Consider the following 16,384-nt stretch of genomic DNA (forward strand, 5'->3'; position numbering starts at 1 on the left):
ATGCACGCAGATAAATTAGACACTCAAATAAACATACTGCAATTAGTAGCCAGCCTGATCTCTGGAGTGGACCTAAAACTGGAGAATTTAAACTACCTGATACGCAGAGCACAGGCAAATACAGATGTAAAGTTAAAACCAAACGACTGCGGGTGCTCTCCAATACTGCAGACCTTGGACAAACTCCGAGAAATAATGAGTACTTTAGTTACAGACCTTAAGTGTGAAGCGAATAGGTGGACGAGCAATTCATCATGGCCCTCTCACCACAACTCAACTCAGAGTCCAAGCACAAAGACTATATGTAAAGAAAAAAATATGACAAAAGCCACGAACATTCCGTCAGGGCAAATGGGAGAACAAACCACCAATATAAGAACAAGTGATACGCAGCCACATCGGGCCCACATCAACGGCTGCAGGACAATCGGGATAATTCAGGAATAATGCAGGAAACCCTTAGGAATCACAGTAACTATCCCAAATGCCCACCGAGCACTAACACCTTTGCTCTGAATCCAAATTCACAGGCAAAACCACAATCTTGCCACATTGCCGATAATGGTCCTGGAAAATCTGATTATTTAACACCATCTCCTTTAGAACTGCAACCTCTATCTAGGAAAAATAAGAAAAAACTGAAAAAGTTAAATAAAACAAAAAATGACAAAATACATTCTGAATCGACCATTAAGCATTGGTTTGTGACAGAAAATCAGGACAGCAAGGAGAATCAGAAAGGCTGTGATCCCATATAAAAATCAACCACTGTTGATCAAAAGAGAGACACACAAATCTATGGTATAACTATTACTGAAAGACCTCCTCAGAGCCTCTCATATAACTCAAGCGAGAATTGGACCAAAATCCCAACCACAAGATCTCCTGAGCCCAGAGACCACTTGAGCATCACACAGGGCCCACAGCTCAATGAGCCATTACAAGAAATTACAAATATACCTGCCGCCGTAAAGTCTACAGCCTATAATGAGCCCCAACTTGTAAACACATTCAATGACCATCGGGAGAGGTTTATTGTCCAAGCAAGTTTTAATGACTGCCCATCCGCCCTGATCGTACACTTACCACTATGACTGATCCGCAATTCTGTATCTCAAACACAAATTGGACCGGGTGGGATCCGCTCTTTGTGAAAATCCAACTCGGAATTTAATAGAGCCTCTGGAAACCACCAAGGCTCTACCCAACCTACTTAACCTCTGCCAGGCCCTTGTCACAGACCGTGAAAGCCCGAAAGTTTTGTTATATCCGGAATTTATTTTGCAGGGGAATTGGGACATTCTCAACAGAGGGTACCTTCTGAAGCTCTGCGAAAACATCCCTGGTCTGGAAAAAATCAAAACAACTGATATTGAGAGGGTGGCTTTTTCCGGCCCAGGGCCAAGCGAATCAAATGAAACAACTGAGATAGCCTTCTCAAACCAGACAATGGCAAATGCTTTGAAAGAACACAAAACGCAACTGGACAACTGGGGCATAAAATGTAAGATACCACCTGTTCCTAAATACCCTGAGATTTTGAAAAACAAAGGGCTAATTGCTCAACAGGGAGAACTAGACCTGAACGAACAGAAAAAGGATGAACAGCAAATAGCTAACTTTATATGCTACATGTTCATTTTTATACAGCTCCATAGGTGGCACACAAGCAAATTTGATTCAAATCACCAAACATATAGATGGAGGCAATCGCTCCTGCTCAACTAAGGGGAACAGTACCAAAGATTGGACCTGGCTCCCACTGGCTCTAAATTCTAGCTCCTAATATTAGATTCTCGGTGAGCAACCAACCGATACCATCAAAGACCACCTTTGGCTACGCTCAGCACAATAGCCCTACTGAGAATAACCGAATAATTAATATAATGACCTTGAACATTGCAGGGATACATAAAGTTTTGAAAAGTCCAGGGGCAATTACATTTCTTGCAGGAGCAGATATAATCTACACTCAGGAAACATGGGCTACTTCCACAACACCAATAGGGGATTATGCTGAATACTTCAAACCAGCAATAAAACTCAAACTTTTCGGGAGACCGTCCGGGGGCATCTCAATATATGTCAAGAACACACTAAGAGTACATTTTTCAGTCATAAAGAATTCATCAGACATGTTTTGGGCTGGCACCTTGAAAGGTTTGATCACGACAGACGGCCCAATATCAATACTCTTAATTAATGCCTATTTTAACCACCACAGGCCGGGCTTAAATGACAAACTCAATAGCTGATAAACGAGATTGAAACTCTTCTATCACAGTATGCAGGTATGGATTCCTTCATTCTCGGTGATTTTAACATGCACAACATAGGGCAAAAGACACCTAAAAATCACCGCAATCGGAACACGGGAAGATTCAACGCCCTAATGCATGCATATAAATTGGTAACAACACACTTCTTAACCACAAAAGCCAACCCAACAGCACTGATAGTATCCACTTATAATAATCAGCCAACAATAGACTACATCCTACTAAGTGAGAGCCTTCAAAAACACAAGTTAAATTATGCATTCCAACCCTGGAACGAAAGTGACCATGCTACCATTACCTTACAGTTGTCCATCCCTGCGAAAACACGTTATACTCTTCGCTGCATTGGAGCGACAGAGGGGGAAGAGTCATACAGACTCCTTAGAAGAATCAAATGGGGGCCTCTTCAAAGCCATAAGTTCGCCTCTTGGAAACTAACATGGAAAGGCTGGCAGATTGGAAAGGGGCGACCACTCGGTCCCCCCGAACGTATGGTTGGGTGCCCCGATCCTCCCGGGAAACCATTTTGGGCGGGGGGCGTGTCTCGGCTGGTATGCCCGAAGCGGCGTGGCCGGGGCGCGCCTTTTTCCCGCCCAAGAGGGGTTGTCCTAGACACCTACACCGAAGACCACGCCCAGTAGGCATACCGGAGGAGGGTACACGCCCTCCCGCAGAAGAATAAATAGAGCGGGAATCTGAAGAAGCGTCCTCTTGTTCCTGTGCTCTGAAGGCTGCACCCACTCGTTGCTCGTGAGCCCTCGACGGAACAAGCAGCAATTTTGAGAACTTTTAATTCTTGTGTTTTTCTTTTAGTTACTCGAAGGCGAAGAATCCAGGACCTTGTTGATCGTCTAGGAGCGGATAATCGAAACCATGGCTGGCAAGAAAGCGGGAAATGGTTCCGAGACGGATAAGGTGCTACGCCTGTTGGTGAACCGGATGGCTTGCATGGAGTGGAAACTCGGGCAAGTCCCATCGATCGGTCGAGGTTTGGCGGAGGTCAAACAACAACTGGCTGCGCTGAGCAATCCTGGTAACCCTAAGAAGGTAAAATTCCCGGCCTTGCCGGGAATTGTCCCCGAGGGCAGAGGGAAGCGGGGCAAGAGGAGGGCGGTTTCAGGGGAGGTTCCGATCCCAGAGGTTCCGGTCCCAGAGGTACCCCCGGCCACCCCTGTCACACCGGCAGACAACCCGGTACCAATCCCAGATGCGGGTCAACCGATCCCGGTAGTGATTACCCCCGCTAACGATGAAGATATGTCTCCTGAATTGGCCGCCCAGTTGGCCGCATGGCTCAATAGAAAGGCAGGGGGTGTCAAGGCGCCCGGAGACACGGCCGAAGAGGCCAAGCTACTAATCCAGCAATTGCGGCAGTCGCGAGATGCCGCAAAGGCGAATCTTCCTCTTGTTTCCCCACAGGTGACACCGGTTGGACCTGCAGTTGGTCTCGAGAAAATGGCGGGAACAACGACCGAACCGGGTAAGCTTGCTTTGCCAGTGGCGGGGGAGGGCTCATTACCCTCAAGGCGGGAGAGGGTGGCACAGCACATCCCTATGGCCACAAAAGAGTTAATATGGGGAGACAAATATATCAATATGTTTTCATTATTAACTGACCATCGCGAGATGGAATATGCTAAAACCCAGAAAGATTTGTGTCACCCGAGCGTGTGGCGCGCCAAGATGGCGGAATTCAGGGTGGATGAAACGATAACGAATTGGGCGAAGGCCTTTGCAATGTTTTCTGCAGTTTTGGGGGAACGTAAACCCGAGGTGTTAACTGAACTGTCTTGCTATCAAACTCGTATTATGGATTTTTATGCAATGTATGAGGGAGAGGAATGGAAAGGTTATGACATGAAATTCCGAAAAGCGAAAGAATATGATGCCTCTCTGACATGGGACTGCCTCGACTCGGTCTCATGGCATAAGCAGCTCCTGCCGGGGGCGGCAGGTACATCCTCGCCGGGCGGGAGTGGGTCGGGGGCCTCTCGCCAAAAGCCCGTGGTGCCCTTTCGAGCAGGCGCCGGTATCGATCACCAGCCGAAAACCGGCGGTAATGGCGGCAAGCGGGGGGTCTGTTGGGGCTTCAATCGAGGCAACTGTAACAGACCGCAAGGAACATGTAGGTTCAAGCATGTGTGTGCGGGCTGTGGGAATTCCTCGCACCCGGAGAGTTCATGTAGATCAAAAAATAACGGGGCGGGAGGAAAGGGAGGGTCCAAGCAGGAGTAAGTTAGAATGTTGTGACCAACTGCCTACACCCGTTGATCTCATGGCTATGACTCCTTGGTTAAACGAATACCCTGATCATGTCTCCGCTGGGGTGTTGAGGAAGGGATTCTTGCACGGCTTCCACATCCCGGCGGGGGATTTTCGAGGGAACTCCTTTTGTAAAAACCAGTTATCGGCGCAACATAATCCAAGTGTGGTAGAGAGAAAAATTGCAAAGGAAGTTAGCTTAGGGCGAGTGGCAGGGCCTTTTCATCGCCCACCGGTGGCGGATTTCATCTGTTCCCCGTTAGGGGTTGTCCCATAGAAAGACCCGGGGGAGTTTAGACTTATTCATAACCTATCTGCTCCAAGGGGTTCCTTGGTGAACTAGGCCATTGACCCAGAAGTCTGTTCGGTGCGGTACGCATCGTTCCATGAGGGCGTGACCATGTTGAATCGCCTGGGCCCCGGGGCGCTGATGGCGAAATCAGATATTGAGTCGGCGTTCCGGTTGCTCCCGATACACCCGCAGGATCAGCGTTTGCTGGGTTTTGCATTCCAAGGGAGTTATTACATGGATAAATGTATGCCTATGGGTTGCTCCATTTCTTGTGCCTATTTCGAAATGTTCAGTTGTTTTTTAGAGTGGGCATTCACCGAGGCCACAGGGCATAGGCATGTTATGCATTATCTCGATGACTTCCTGTTTTTGGGGGCAGCCGGCGATTCGAAATGTGCGCAGGCGCTGCACGACTTCTGCATCCTCATGAGGGAGTTTGGAGTCCCATTGGTTCCAGGTAAGACGGTTGGACCATCTACTTCACTGGAGTTTCTAGGAATTGAGCTCGATTCTGTGGAGGGATGTTTCCGTTTGCCGTTGGGAAAGGTGGCCAAATTTAGGGCTTCCTTGAAGCTTTGCCTCGGTAAGGAGAAAGTGACCCTGCACCAGTTGCAGCAAACAGTGGGTCAGCTTAATTCTGCCTTGAGAGTGATACCAATGGCCCGCCCCTTCTCACGCTCTATTGCACAAGCTATGGTTGGTCTCAAAGAAGGACACCACCGTACGAGACTGTCTGCAGAGGTTCGCCAGGATATGCGCATTTGGTTGGCATTTCTGGCGGACTTCAACGGTCGAGTAGTGTGGAACAAGCCGCCAGCGTCTTCAGATGAGCTAGGTCTGTGGACTGACTCGGCGGGGAGCGTGGGATTTGGCGCCATTTTTGGTAATCGATGGTCGGCGCAAACATGGCCGGCGTGTAAGCATGGGCGAATTTTGCGAATCTCGCGTTCGCGAATTTTGCGGATTTGTGAACTCGCAATCCGCAAAATCCGCGAATTCTTGCGAATTTGCGGATTTTTTTTTTTTTGTGTTAGCAAGGATTTCTGCCAGTTCGCGAGGGTTTCGTACCAGTTCGCAATTGCGAACTTACATTTCGTCGCGCAACGGTCGCGAATTATGTTGTTTCTACGTCTGGTTCATCATCACAGGTTCCCAGCACCCTCTGTTTCACCACTGCAACCCTCTGTTACATCAATGCCACCCTCTGGTTCATCATTACTGTAGATTATGGGGGGGAAAAGCAAGCACACCAGCCCTGCTTCAACTGAGATGAATTAATTTGGGGTTAGTTTATTAATGTGTCACTGTTTTAAAATTCCAGTCCGGCACCTGCTTCCTTATCTGTAATTTTGCTTTCTGTTGCAGTGCATTTTTTTTCCCCAGGACCTTCTTTGTGGCCTACTTGTAGCTATTGTATGAGCCTGCTGTGAGGGTCAGAGCAGGGTCATACAATTGTTGCAACTAGCAACTGAATTCTGGAGGGGACCCAGTCAGGAAGCACTACCGGGAATTGTTACTAATGATGAGTTTGAACTCTTGCCCCTGCCGAGTGCTTTCACTTTTGAAAAACTCGTTTTTCTGCAATTTCGCGGGGTTCGCGGGGTGCGAACACGCGCAAGATCGGATTCGGAAGCCGCAAATTCGTGCGAATATGCAATTTGTTTTTTTTGCGGCGTGTTAGTTGGCAAGGTTTTGTGCGTTTTTGCGAGCCGCTCGTAGCGCAAGACGCGAAGTTACCCTCGCGGTCGTTCAAGGGCGCAGCCATCTTGTTTGCCTGACGTATTTCCGTTTCCGGGCGCGAAGTGTAATCTCGCAAAGTCCGCGGCTTGCCAGTACAGTCTCGCACGTGTTCGCAAGGAAAATCTCGCGCGAACTTACCCGCCCGGTCGTGAACGGGCGCGGCCATCTTGTTTCTCATTCATTGCTATGGTTCTGGGCATGGTCTTTGTATCCTCTGTCAATCTCTGCCATCCTTTGCTTGTTTGAAGTTTTTTTTAATCTATTTTACTTATTATCTATCCCTCTATTTTTCTAGCCCTATATTTTTGTGTTTACTGCTACTTTTGGTTAATTTTAAACTACTTTTGTAAACTCTTTTCTTTTCTTCTCTTCCCTATTCTATTTTCTTTATTCCTTTCCGCCCAGACCATGGTGAAGGGAGCCGGGAAGCATCCCGAGAAGGGGAAGGGTCCCGCACCCCGTGTCCGGCTCCCGTGCGGGCGTTTGAGGGGGGAGCTAGTGATGCCACGGGAGATCTTTACCCCGGAGGAGGTGGCCCAACTCATTTTTTATGTTCAGCGCCGCCTCCCCAGGACCATCATGGGAGGCGGCAAGATCAGTGCCGGGTACGGGGCCCGGGAGCGCCGGAAGCGGTGGGAGAAGGTGTGCCAGGCCATTTACCACCACTCTCGGGTCTGGCGCACCTACAACCAGGCCACCCACCGCTGGACGGATGTCCTGACCCGTGAGCGAGATCTGCTCGACCTCCTTGGCCTTGAGATCCCCGGGCTTGGTGAGTAGTAGTAGCTATGTCTTTACTACTATGTTTTCTCCTGCTGTGTTATTATATTGCAAATTTTTGTTTTTTACCAAGAGCAATAATGCTGCTCATTACATTGTAGGTACATTTTATTTCAAAATCTTCTGTGCATTTCAGGTACACTGCTCTCCTTCTCAGTAGTGTTGCTACTATGCTTATTTGTTTTAGATTTTGTGTTCATTTCATTGGCCTGTGAAATTATGTATGAGTGTAGTTGAAAGAACTGCGCAATGCTACACACTAAGGTTCAGATTTTTAATTACCGGCGCATCCCTGCAAAGTTGCAGGGATGCGCCAGTAATTGTGCGTCACGCCACCATCACCCATGGTGCGCCGTATTTACAATGCGGCGCGCCATGGGCCCAAAACGTCACCAAAGCGTTACGCATCTGTGCCGTAAAGGTGGCGCATTGCTGGAGTTGCGTCGCAACGATGGTGCAGCTCCATCAATTCTCTGGGGTGCCCTATCTCCCCAATGCTGCGTCAAGCCGTACGTCTGCTTCAAGCAGGCGCAGGGTTTGAGTCACGCATCATTGTCCTCAAAGTGACTGATTGAAATCTTGTAGATTTCCCTCAGCCACTTTTAGGATGCGTTCCTGCGCAGGAACGCCCTCCCTTGCGCCGAAACACCCCTATTGGCGCAGGGCTTTACAACGTGATGCATCTCCCAGATGCGTCACGTTGTTAATATACGCCGCACCATTGCGCCTCTTTTGTGCTGTCGCTGCGTCACAAAAGTCACGCAACAATGGAGCAAAAGAGCCGCAAGGGCCTTATAAATCAGCCCCTACAGACTCAAGTCCAGTCCTTCCTTTGTACACATGGCGATAAGAAGAAATAGTGGTGGTGGATTAATAGTTTGAGTATTTTAATGACTGGTGAATGTAGTAGGAAACTTTAGTGTTGTCGCTGATCTTCAATCACGATGGACTTTGGCTGTCACTTTGCGTGCTGCGGACTGCTGCCTGCCAATCCTAGGCAAACCTTTTTAGTACTTTGTTTAGTGAGTTACATAGGGTAGTTTCCAATTCGACGGTCCGCAAATCAAGCAATACTAAAGTAATGACGTAGTCGACCACATGAGATTGGTCAATAATATATCCCGTGGAGTCGTTCCCTATTTGCTATTTCGCAAAAATATTTTGTTACTTTGTTAGTTCTTTTTTAAATGTTTGATTTGGTTGAGAAATATCATCCATGTTTTCTGTTTTTCTTTCTTTCATGTTGTACATCAGCTTCCCCCAGGGGCAAGAGGAGGACACAGGAGGAGGAGGAGGAGGGTGCTGTTGTCGATGCAGGCCAGGACCGGGCAGTCGAGGGCTCCTTTGCTGGCCCCAGTAAGTTTTAATTTTAATATAGAGTACTTATTTTTTCCTAGCGTTCCTCATTCGATTTTTTCTAAATCGTCTTTGATCTTCTTGTAGACAGGATCTAAATTCTTATCCTGCCTCGACTATGACTCCGTGTGGTATTACTAGATTATTCTTATTAGTCTGTCTGTGTAGCTAACTAAGATTGCACATTTGGCATTTCCATTGGACTCCCATTCTAGTCAGCAATAGCTCTATGCACTGAGTGTAGTCCTCTGGGATTGTCCATAATGTCTTTTCAAGTATTCTAAATGTTTATGCTTTGACCATTGCCAACAATAAAAAGGTGAATGACCACCACCAAGAAATAATAAGATACTACTTTACTTTTGGTTTGGATAGGAGGACAATCCATTCTACTACTGTTGCAGGGACAAATCTGCACAAACAGAACTATGGACACTAAATAATGCATCGCTTAGCTTATCAATTATAATAGGTGCTGTAACTGTTAGACTTTCCACATACCTCAGTGATAACAGACTTTGTAGTTGAACCCCCAATCTCCTTACTGACTAGATAGTGTGGCAGAGTCATTTAGCTCCCAAAGTCACCGATGGCAGAGGCACGGACTCATGCTTGCAAAAATTCGAAAACCTTTAGCTCATCCACTCTAGTCTGGAGGACCAAAAACCACAGAGTCTATTTAAGTTTAAAAGCTTTATTAAAAGTAAACACATTTATTAAATTCAAGTTTGTCATAAAAGTGAACGTGTAACTGAAAATGGAAAAGTGCTTAGTGCTGACGATTAATTGGACACATTTCTTGTGGTCGAGCCGAGCTCTCACCTGGTTTGAACTTGATCCTGCTCGTGTTCTTAGAAGTCAAGGTTCTGTCTGTTAGGAGAAAAAGTGGTGCGTGTTAAAAAGTAAAAAGCAAACATTCATCAGTTGTGCCAAAAAGTGCAGCAAGACAACAGCCTTCCCTGGAAAAAGGGACATTTTTACTCTAGAGTACACAGTCAAAAATTATTAAATTGTACACTTTTTTTCACATTTCTTTCTTCCTCCTAGACCAAATATTATATAGTAGTGAGTGGTGTATTCTAACATTATTAAATGTACTTTGTAGGTGGAACATCTGGAGACGGGGCCAGCGCGGAGGTGGTGGCATTGGACGAGGAGGACAACTCTGGGGAGGAGGCGGTGCAAGTGCCGGAAAAGGACATGCCTGTGAGGGTTCAAACGGTGGTGGCGGGCAGAGGTAAGCTATACATTCCTTAGTCATTGAGATTGAAGACTGCAGAGTGTGCTTTCTGCACGGGTGTATTATAAAAAAAGCAGGTAGTAGCCTCCTCTAAATGTACTTCGACTTAGCTGTGAAGTTTTTGGCGAGAAGAATCCCAATCAGATCTGAGGTGAACTTGATGGATGGGATGAACGAAAAGCGAAAGAAGGGTGTAAGTAAGTGTGGAAGCACGAGAAATGTAATGATGACTGGCAAAGAAGAATGATATGTGTTTGCTTGGTCCCCGAGGTGGCTGGGAAGGTAAGAAAATGGTATGGTGCATGGCTGGGTGAATGATGAAGCAAGGATGGATGGAAGGAGAACAGCCTGGGTGGGTGAGACAGAAACTGTATGTGTGCAATATACTTTGAATGGATGGATGCCGGATCATTCATGGTACTATCTGACTCTTAGATAGCATATGTGAATCTAGAGAGAGTAGACGGTCACTGGATGAACTAAGTGTTACTTTGAAGAGCATGTAACACCGCACCCGCACGTCCGTTCCAGTGTAGGAAAGGCAAGGAAAAGAAGTTGTAACGTTGTCCAAAGACTACCATGAATAGTAGCAGTAGTTTGTATTGCAACTGCAAGCACAGCATATATCCAGTTATTACGGTGGACACTCCCTACCTCCCTTAATAACTTTAGTTTAGTAGTAGTACGTCATTCATGTGTGGGGGTATCACTGTTCACTCAATAATAAGCAAAGCACCTAAAGTCATCCCATATGTCATCAAATACATCCCATGTGAAGTGATAGATAATCAGATAATTTAGCTTCTTCATTTTCCTTTTCTAATACTCATTTGCACTGTAGGGTGAAAGCTAAATTAATTAAGCAGTAGCCCTTTTAACAGAGTATTCTCAGTGCCACCCGTAATAGAAAAGTAAGAGCTTCACCACCTGCATGTACTGGACCGGTACAGTAACGCAAGTCTGTCTCACTCACCATGGTGTGCGTCTGTTTTTCTCGGGTGCAAGTTCACTGCGCTGGCATTATGCCGGCTTGCATAAGATAACGTACCAATTTTCCTAAACAAGAGAGAAGAAGAAGAATAAGAGTGGTGTACTGTCATAGTCGACTGTAATAGAAGTCCATAGTGCTCGTAGAATTTGTTCCTTAAACTCCCACTAATGTTAGAGCAAGGATGAAGAAGTCGGAGGTTACATAGATACTGTCCTCAATAGTTATGCACTGTGCTTTCAATTTGCTACTTGTACTGTGACAACTTTCTGCTCAATCATTTTGTGTTAATCTTAAGGAGCATTGGTTACAGACTATGTCTTTCTTTTTTCATGTAGTTGCTCCTTCCAAATCCAAGACACCATCAAGGAGGAAGGAGCTGGCTCGAATGGCCCGGCAACGGAGGCTGGATGCCACTGTTGCTGAATATCGGCGGCTGGTGGCCCTGGAGGAGGAGGAGACGCAGTCTGGAACAACAACAACGTCCACTGGGACAGCTGCATCCTCCTCCGTGCGGGCTGCCAGCCAGCGCAGTGCTCCAGCGGTACGGAGCCGGGCTACCAAAGCCAAACACCACCGCCCAGCAGCAAAGAAAGCAGCTGCCCCTCACAGGATTTGCAAGGCACACCGGCGCCGCTTATCCCTCAGACTGTCCTACCTGGAGCAGGAGGTCCATAATTATAAGAACGTGGTGGAGGGCCTCCGCTTCGAACTTGCCACCCTCCGCAAGGAGCATGATGCCCTGGCTGCTAATTCCAACAGCACCCTGCCATAGTGTCCCTTGCCCCTTTTTTAGAGACTTTTGGGGGGTGGGAATTGGGAGTTGTGATTTTTGGGGACTTTTGAAGGACAATCGTTGGGGTTAGGGAGGGTCTTGCGGGAGATTCTTTTGTTAGGGCTATAAAAATATACTTTTTGAAACTTTATCTGACCATACCTGTTTTTTACTGCTTTTGAGTCTGGTGGGTGGGGGTTTAACATAACAGTAAGTTTGTTTTCCTGAATAGTCCTAGGACTTTAGTAGTACTACCGTCAATCAAATCTCTCGTCTCTCCTAATACTCCATTATACTACCTCCAACCAAACGCCTATCTTACCTGTAATTTCTGTTTGCAAGTAGGGCTAGGCCCAGGGCTGGCTCCACGGGAAACAGCAAATAAGGTTGGCAATCCTGGGCGGATAAAATTTCCTCATAGCGGTGGTACTAGTGGTGTGACACAGTGGCAGTTGCTTGCCGATGAAAAAAAAGAAAATGAAATCTGGTTTGTCCTCCTGAGCAATACAAAGGTACAATACAGAATATAGCAGGTGACAGAAGTACACTAGAACAGTGCCACGTTGTAGCCTAACAAATGTTAAAGTATAACTAATTCGGTTGAAGTTCTTTGACATTAGCCATGGGTCTTTGTCAAGCAGAGTAAGAATATATCCTCGGATTTCTTCACTAGCCTGTTGCTATCACCTTATCCTCCCCAGCAAGTGTGTGGATTTATTGCTGTAATTTAGTCACACATCAATCAAAACCACACAGCCCGGGGGAAGAGGGTTAGGGTTTGAAAAATGGATGGGTACGGGGGTTTTTGGGAAAGGTTTTGGGAGACAAGAAAAAGTAGCACAGCATGGACGAACAATTGTGAACATAAACAAATCTTTGGGTACAAACCTATCCATCAATCTTTGAAAGTGCATACACTACTGCATGCATGTCAGTTAAAAGTAAGTAGTACTTTCGACAACTGTGGAAGAAAGAATGCGACAGTACAGGGCGTGGGTGGAAATATTGATAACTATATTCAACATAAGGTCTCTGTAGCCAGATACCTGAGAGCCTTGCTGGTCACTATAAATCCATTCACAACAACACTCAATGGGGTTGGTCTGGAAGGTATAGTAGATAGAAAAGGAGAAATTGCTTTTTTTCTAGGTGTCCCCTCACTCACCAGGGTTGCCCCTTGGTGACATGCTTCATCATTGGGGCCATCCCAGTCCTCTACGGGCTGGGGCGTGCTGCGACTTGCGAATTACGTAGGAGCACTTACAAATGACTATGTGTGGTGCAGATGTGATAGTGGAGTGGACTAAGTGATGTGTTAAGGGATCAATTTAGAAGCAGAGAGAGATCCAAGAAATGCAGTCACAGTCAGAGAAAAAGGCAAGGGATACTGTATCTATGTGGTTGTAGTGGTCCTGTTGGAAGTGGTAAGTAAGTTGCCTGCAGAAAAAAAATCCTCCTTTTAGCGGCACTCCTCCATTGCAGCCGACGCTTCGTCCATCGATGTTGGTCACCAGAAGACACCCTGTAAAAAAAAAGCACAGCATACACAAACAATGGAACATAAACAATTCTTTGGGTACAAACCTATCCATCAGTCTTTGAAAGTGCATGCACTACTGCATGCATGTCAGTGAAAAGTAAGTAGTCCATTCGACAACTGTGGAAGAAAGAATGCGACAGTACAGGGCCTGTGTGGAATTATTGATAACGATATTCAACATAAGGTCTCTGTAGCCAGATACCCGAGAGCCTTGCTGGTCACTATAAATCCATTCACAACAACACTCAATGGGGTTGGTCTGGAAGGTGTCAGGTTTACTCCCCGTGATCCAGTCGATGCAAATATGGTTCCACCTCCAAATGTCACCAACACCCAGAAGTGTAAACACAGGGTGTTCGAGGCATTAGGCGGGGGAGAAAAATAACAAACTAAAATAAAAAATGTGGGATGGGTAAAGGTAGGGTCAGCAGGGAAAGGATACCTGTAACAGAAGACAAGACAGGCATCAGTGAAGTGCTGTCCTAACATACAAGGGTACTCTCATATAGTCTCACTAAATAGTCTGCAAGTCTCCCGCCTACTCATGGGAAATGTAGTTTCATAGTACGGTAGGCGCTTAGGGGCTGCGTAACCTGACAGAAGGTATAGTAGATAGAAAAGGAGAAATTGCTTTTTTTCTAGGTGTCCCCTCACTCACCAGGGTTGCCCCTTGGTGACATGCTTCATCATTGGGGCCATCCCAGTCCTCTACGGCCTGGGGCGTGCTGCGACTTGCGAATTATGTAGGAGCACTTACAAATGACTATGTGTGGTGCAGATGTGATAGTGGAGTGGACTAAGTGATGTGTTAAGGGATCAATGTAGAAGCCGAGAGAGAGCCAAGAAATGCAGTCACAGTCAGAGAAAAAGGCAAGGGATACTGTATCTATGTGGTTGTAGTGGTCCTGTTGGAAGTGGTAAGTAAGTTGCCCGCAGAAAAAAAATCCTCCTATTAGCGGCACTCCTCCATTGCAGCCGACGCTTCGTCCATCGATGTTGGTCACCAGAAGACACCCTGTCCACTGCCTGCCTGATGCTGAATTGTGGCTCGCTACTGTGAAGCCTGACTCCATCCTTTTTTCCCCATTGCAGAGACTGAAACCCGGCCTGTAATTATTCAACGAAAAACAGGAAGTGATATAATATTACAACACCACTGATAAATAAATATAAGGTATGTAGGCTGTGGAGTGCAAAAAGTCACAATTTGTTTTTCCTAGTAGACAGTACAATGTTTTTGAAAGTGCGTACTCTGAGTCACCTTTTGAAGGATAAATAAGTATGGGCAAATTAATGTAGCGGATCTTGCCCCTCAAGCTAGGTGTACTGTAAACTGTGTTTTAGAACAAAATTAGATCTTCCTAGCAGTGCTCCCACCCAGACCCTTACTAAAGCCAGTCGCAAAAATGTAGAAGACCTGTGGTTCTGAAAATTCCGGACCCTGCCATAATGATGTACCAAGGCCTAAACACTTGTGCAGAAAATATCATCATACCACGACGAATTTGGTATCAATAGACCGGTAATGATCAGGACATTATGCCTGTGTATTTTCATCACGATACAATGATGCATGCAGGAGTTATTGGCAAATTCATTCTGAGCCCACAGGCTCTAGGTTGTGAACAAGCGTCCATTTTAGTTGTTGCCCTTTACATAGGCATATACATGAGCCAATGATTCTTAAAGGACACGTATTCCTTAGCTTGAGTTCTTCCTGACTCCCATTTGACCTGAACAGGCTGAATCTGCCTACGTGATGTTGGCCTCACCAAACCAGTCCATGCCCTCTAGTCAATCTATATTAAAGATCTGAGCAACTTGTTGTGTACATTGGCCTGAGCAAGATTAGAAGGCCGAATACAGTAGCCATGCCTGTTTATGACCCACAAGCATCCCTTATCCTACATTTCTATCTTCCACACCTGGCTCTGTTTCTCTGCTTCTGGGCTTTTACAATGGGGAGGTGACTGTTTATATGATGGGGAGGAAACCAGTTCTATTGTGTGCTCAACCGGGCCTACACAGGAAAATATGTGAAGTTTGACATATGTTCATGATGGAAGATGGGTTGGTCAGTTTGGGCAAGTAGAATGGAATTCATAATTATAGCCTGCTTTGTTATGGTACCATGGGAGCGACCTACAATGATGTGTTTCACAGCAAGAATGTGAGCCTAGGGGCAAACTTTTTGTATAAAAGGCCTGTCTGAGAAAGCTCAGGCAGGCTCCCTCTTTCAATTGTAAAACTACGGTTGGACGACGAAGCCTCATAATAATAATAATAAAGATGTCTTTTGATTTTACAGATTGGCTGTCAATTCCTTACCTGCTTTATTATGCAAATTACTGGATAGATCCCTGGTGGGGAGAGTGAGTCATTTTTCTACTTTTCTTCAGTTGGCGCCCAACGTGGGGCCTTATCATGGAGTGGTTATCTACAGGAGTATTTTGTCAAGGGATGGAAGGACTGCTGGGAAAGACAAGACAGAATTCAACCAAAAAGAGGTACTCTGGGCACAGGGTTTTCTGGGGGATTATCTGTCTTTGTGGCCCAGTATGTTTTTCGATTTTTCTGACTTAAAACTCTCCTAAAGATGTCACTCCTGACTAAGGAACCCATTCTTTTTTTGCTGTAAGTATTTTTTTAACAGACTGTTAGTGCAGTGGGGAATTGACAGTTATAATCTGGACAAATATATGTGTATATGCAAATTGCAATTTGTATAGGCAGTTGAAGAGATATTTTCTCCATCTGTTTTAGTTGAAGAATAAAAATGGGTCGCTCCCAGTCCTTTTTGGTTCTGAGTCCTTGGTTATTTATTGGTCACGGAAATGTGACGCAGTCCTTAGTTATTTATTGGTCGCAGAAATGTGACGCTTTGGTTTGGGTACCGGTACATTTGGTTCAGTTGGTAGGCCTTTTGGTTGCTGTGGTTCAGATTATCGTTGGATAATCTTCCTCAGTATTGGTTCCTTGGTTTTATTTGAACACTGCAGTATTCAAAAACCGTGGGTCACGTACATTTGCGTGTATATCGTTGGAGATAGCCCCATGAAGTTTGAAACCCGACTAGTGAGCGCAGATGCCTGGTCGCGGTATTTTGTTTGGTATTAGTATTGACTAGGTTGC

At 46.0% G+C, this 16,384-nt stretch overlaps 1 protein-coding gene across 1 annotated transcript; it reads left to right on the forward strand.

Annotated features, from left to right (window-relative positions):
• On the forward strand, nucleotides 1–11,712 carry LOC147659380 (uncharacterized). The gene is made up of 4 exons (XM_086951783.1): nucleotides 1–199; nucleotides 8,608–8,709; nucleotides 9,815–9,946; nucleotides 11,276–11,712. The coding sequence occupies exons 1-4, from the start codon at nucleotides 1–3 to the stop codon at nucleotides 11,710–11,712; spliced, it is 870 nt and encodes a 289-aa protein (XP_086807909.1).
• The last annotated feature ends 4,672 nt before the right edge of the window (nucleotides 11,713–16,384 follow it).

The sequence above is a fragment of the Lissotriton vulgaris genome, unplaced genomic scaffold, assembly GCF_964263255.1.
Source record: "Lissotriton vulgaris unplaced genomic scaffold, aLisVul1.2 SCAFFOLD_1390, whole genome shotgun sequence".
NCBI classification, from domain to species: domain Eukaryota; kingdom Metazoa; phylum Chordata; class Amphibia; order Caudata; family Salamandridae; genus Lissotriton; species Lissotriton vulgaris.

Coding starts and splice junctions, on each gene's coding strand:
- LOC147659380 (XM_086951783.1), top strand. CDS start 1: ATGCACGCAGATAAATTAGACACTCAAATAAACATACTGCAATTAGTA. Junction 200..8,607: donor CAAACTCCGAGAAATAATGA/GTACTTTAGTTA, acceptor GTTGTACATCAG/CTTCCCCCAGGGGCAAGAGG. Junction 8,710..9,814: donor GGGCTCCTTTGCTGGCCCCA/GTAAGTTTTAAT, acceptor TGTACTTTGTAG/GTGGAACATCTGGAGACGGG.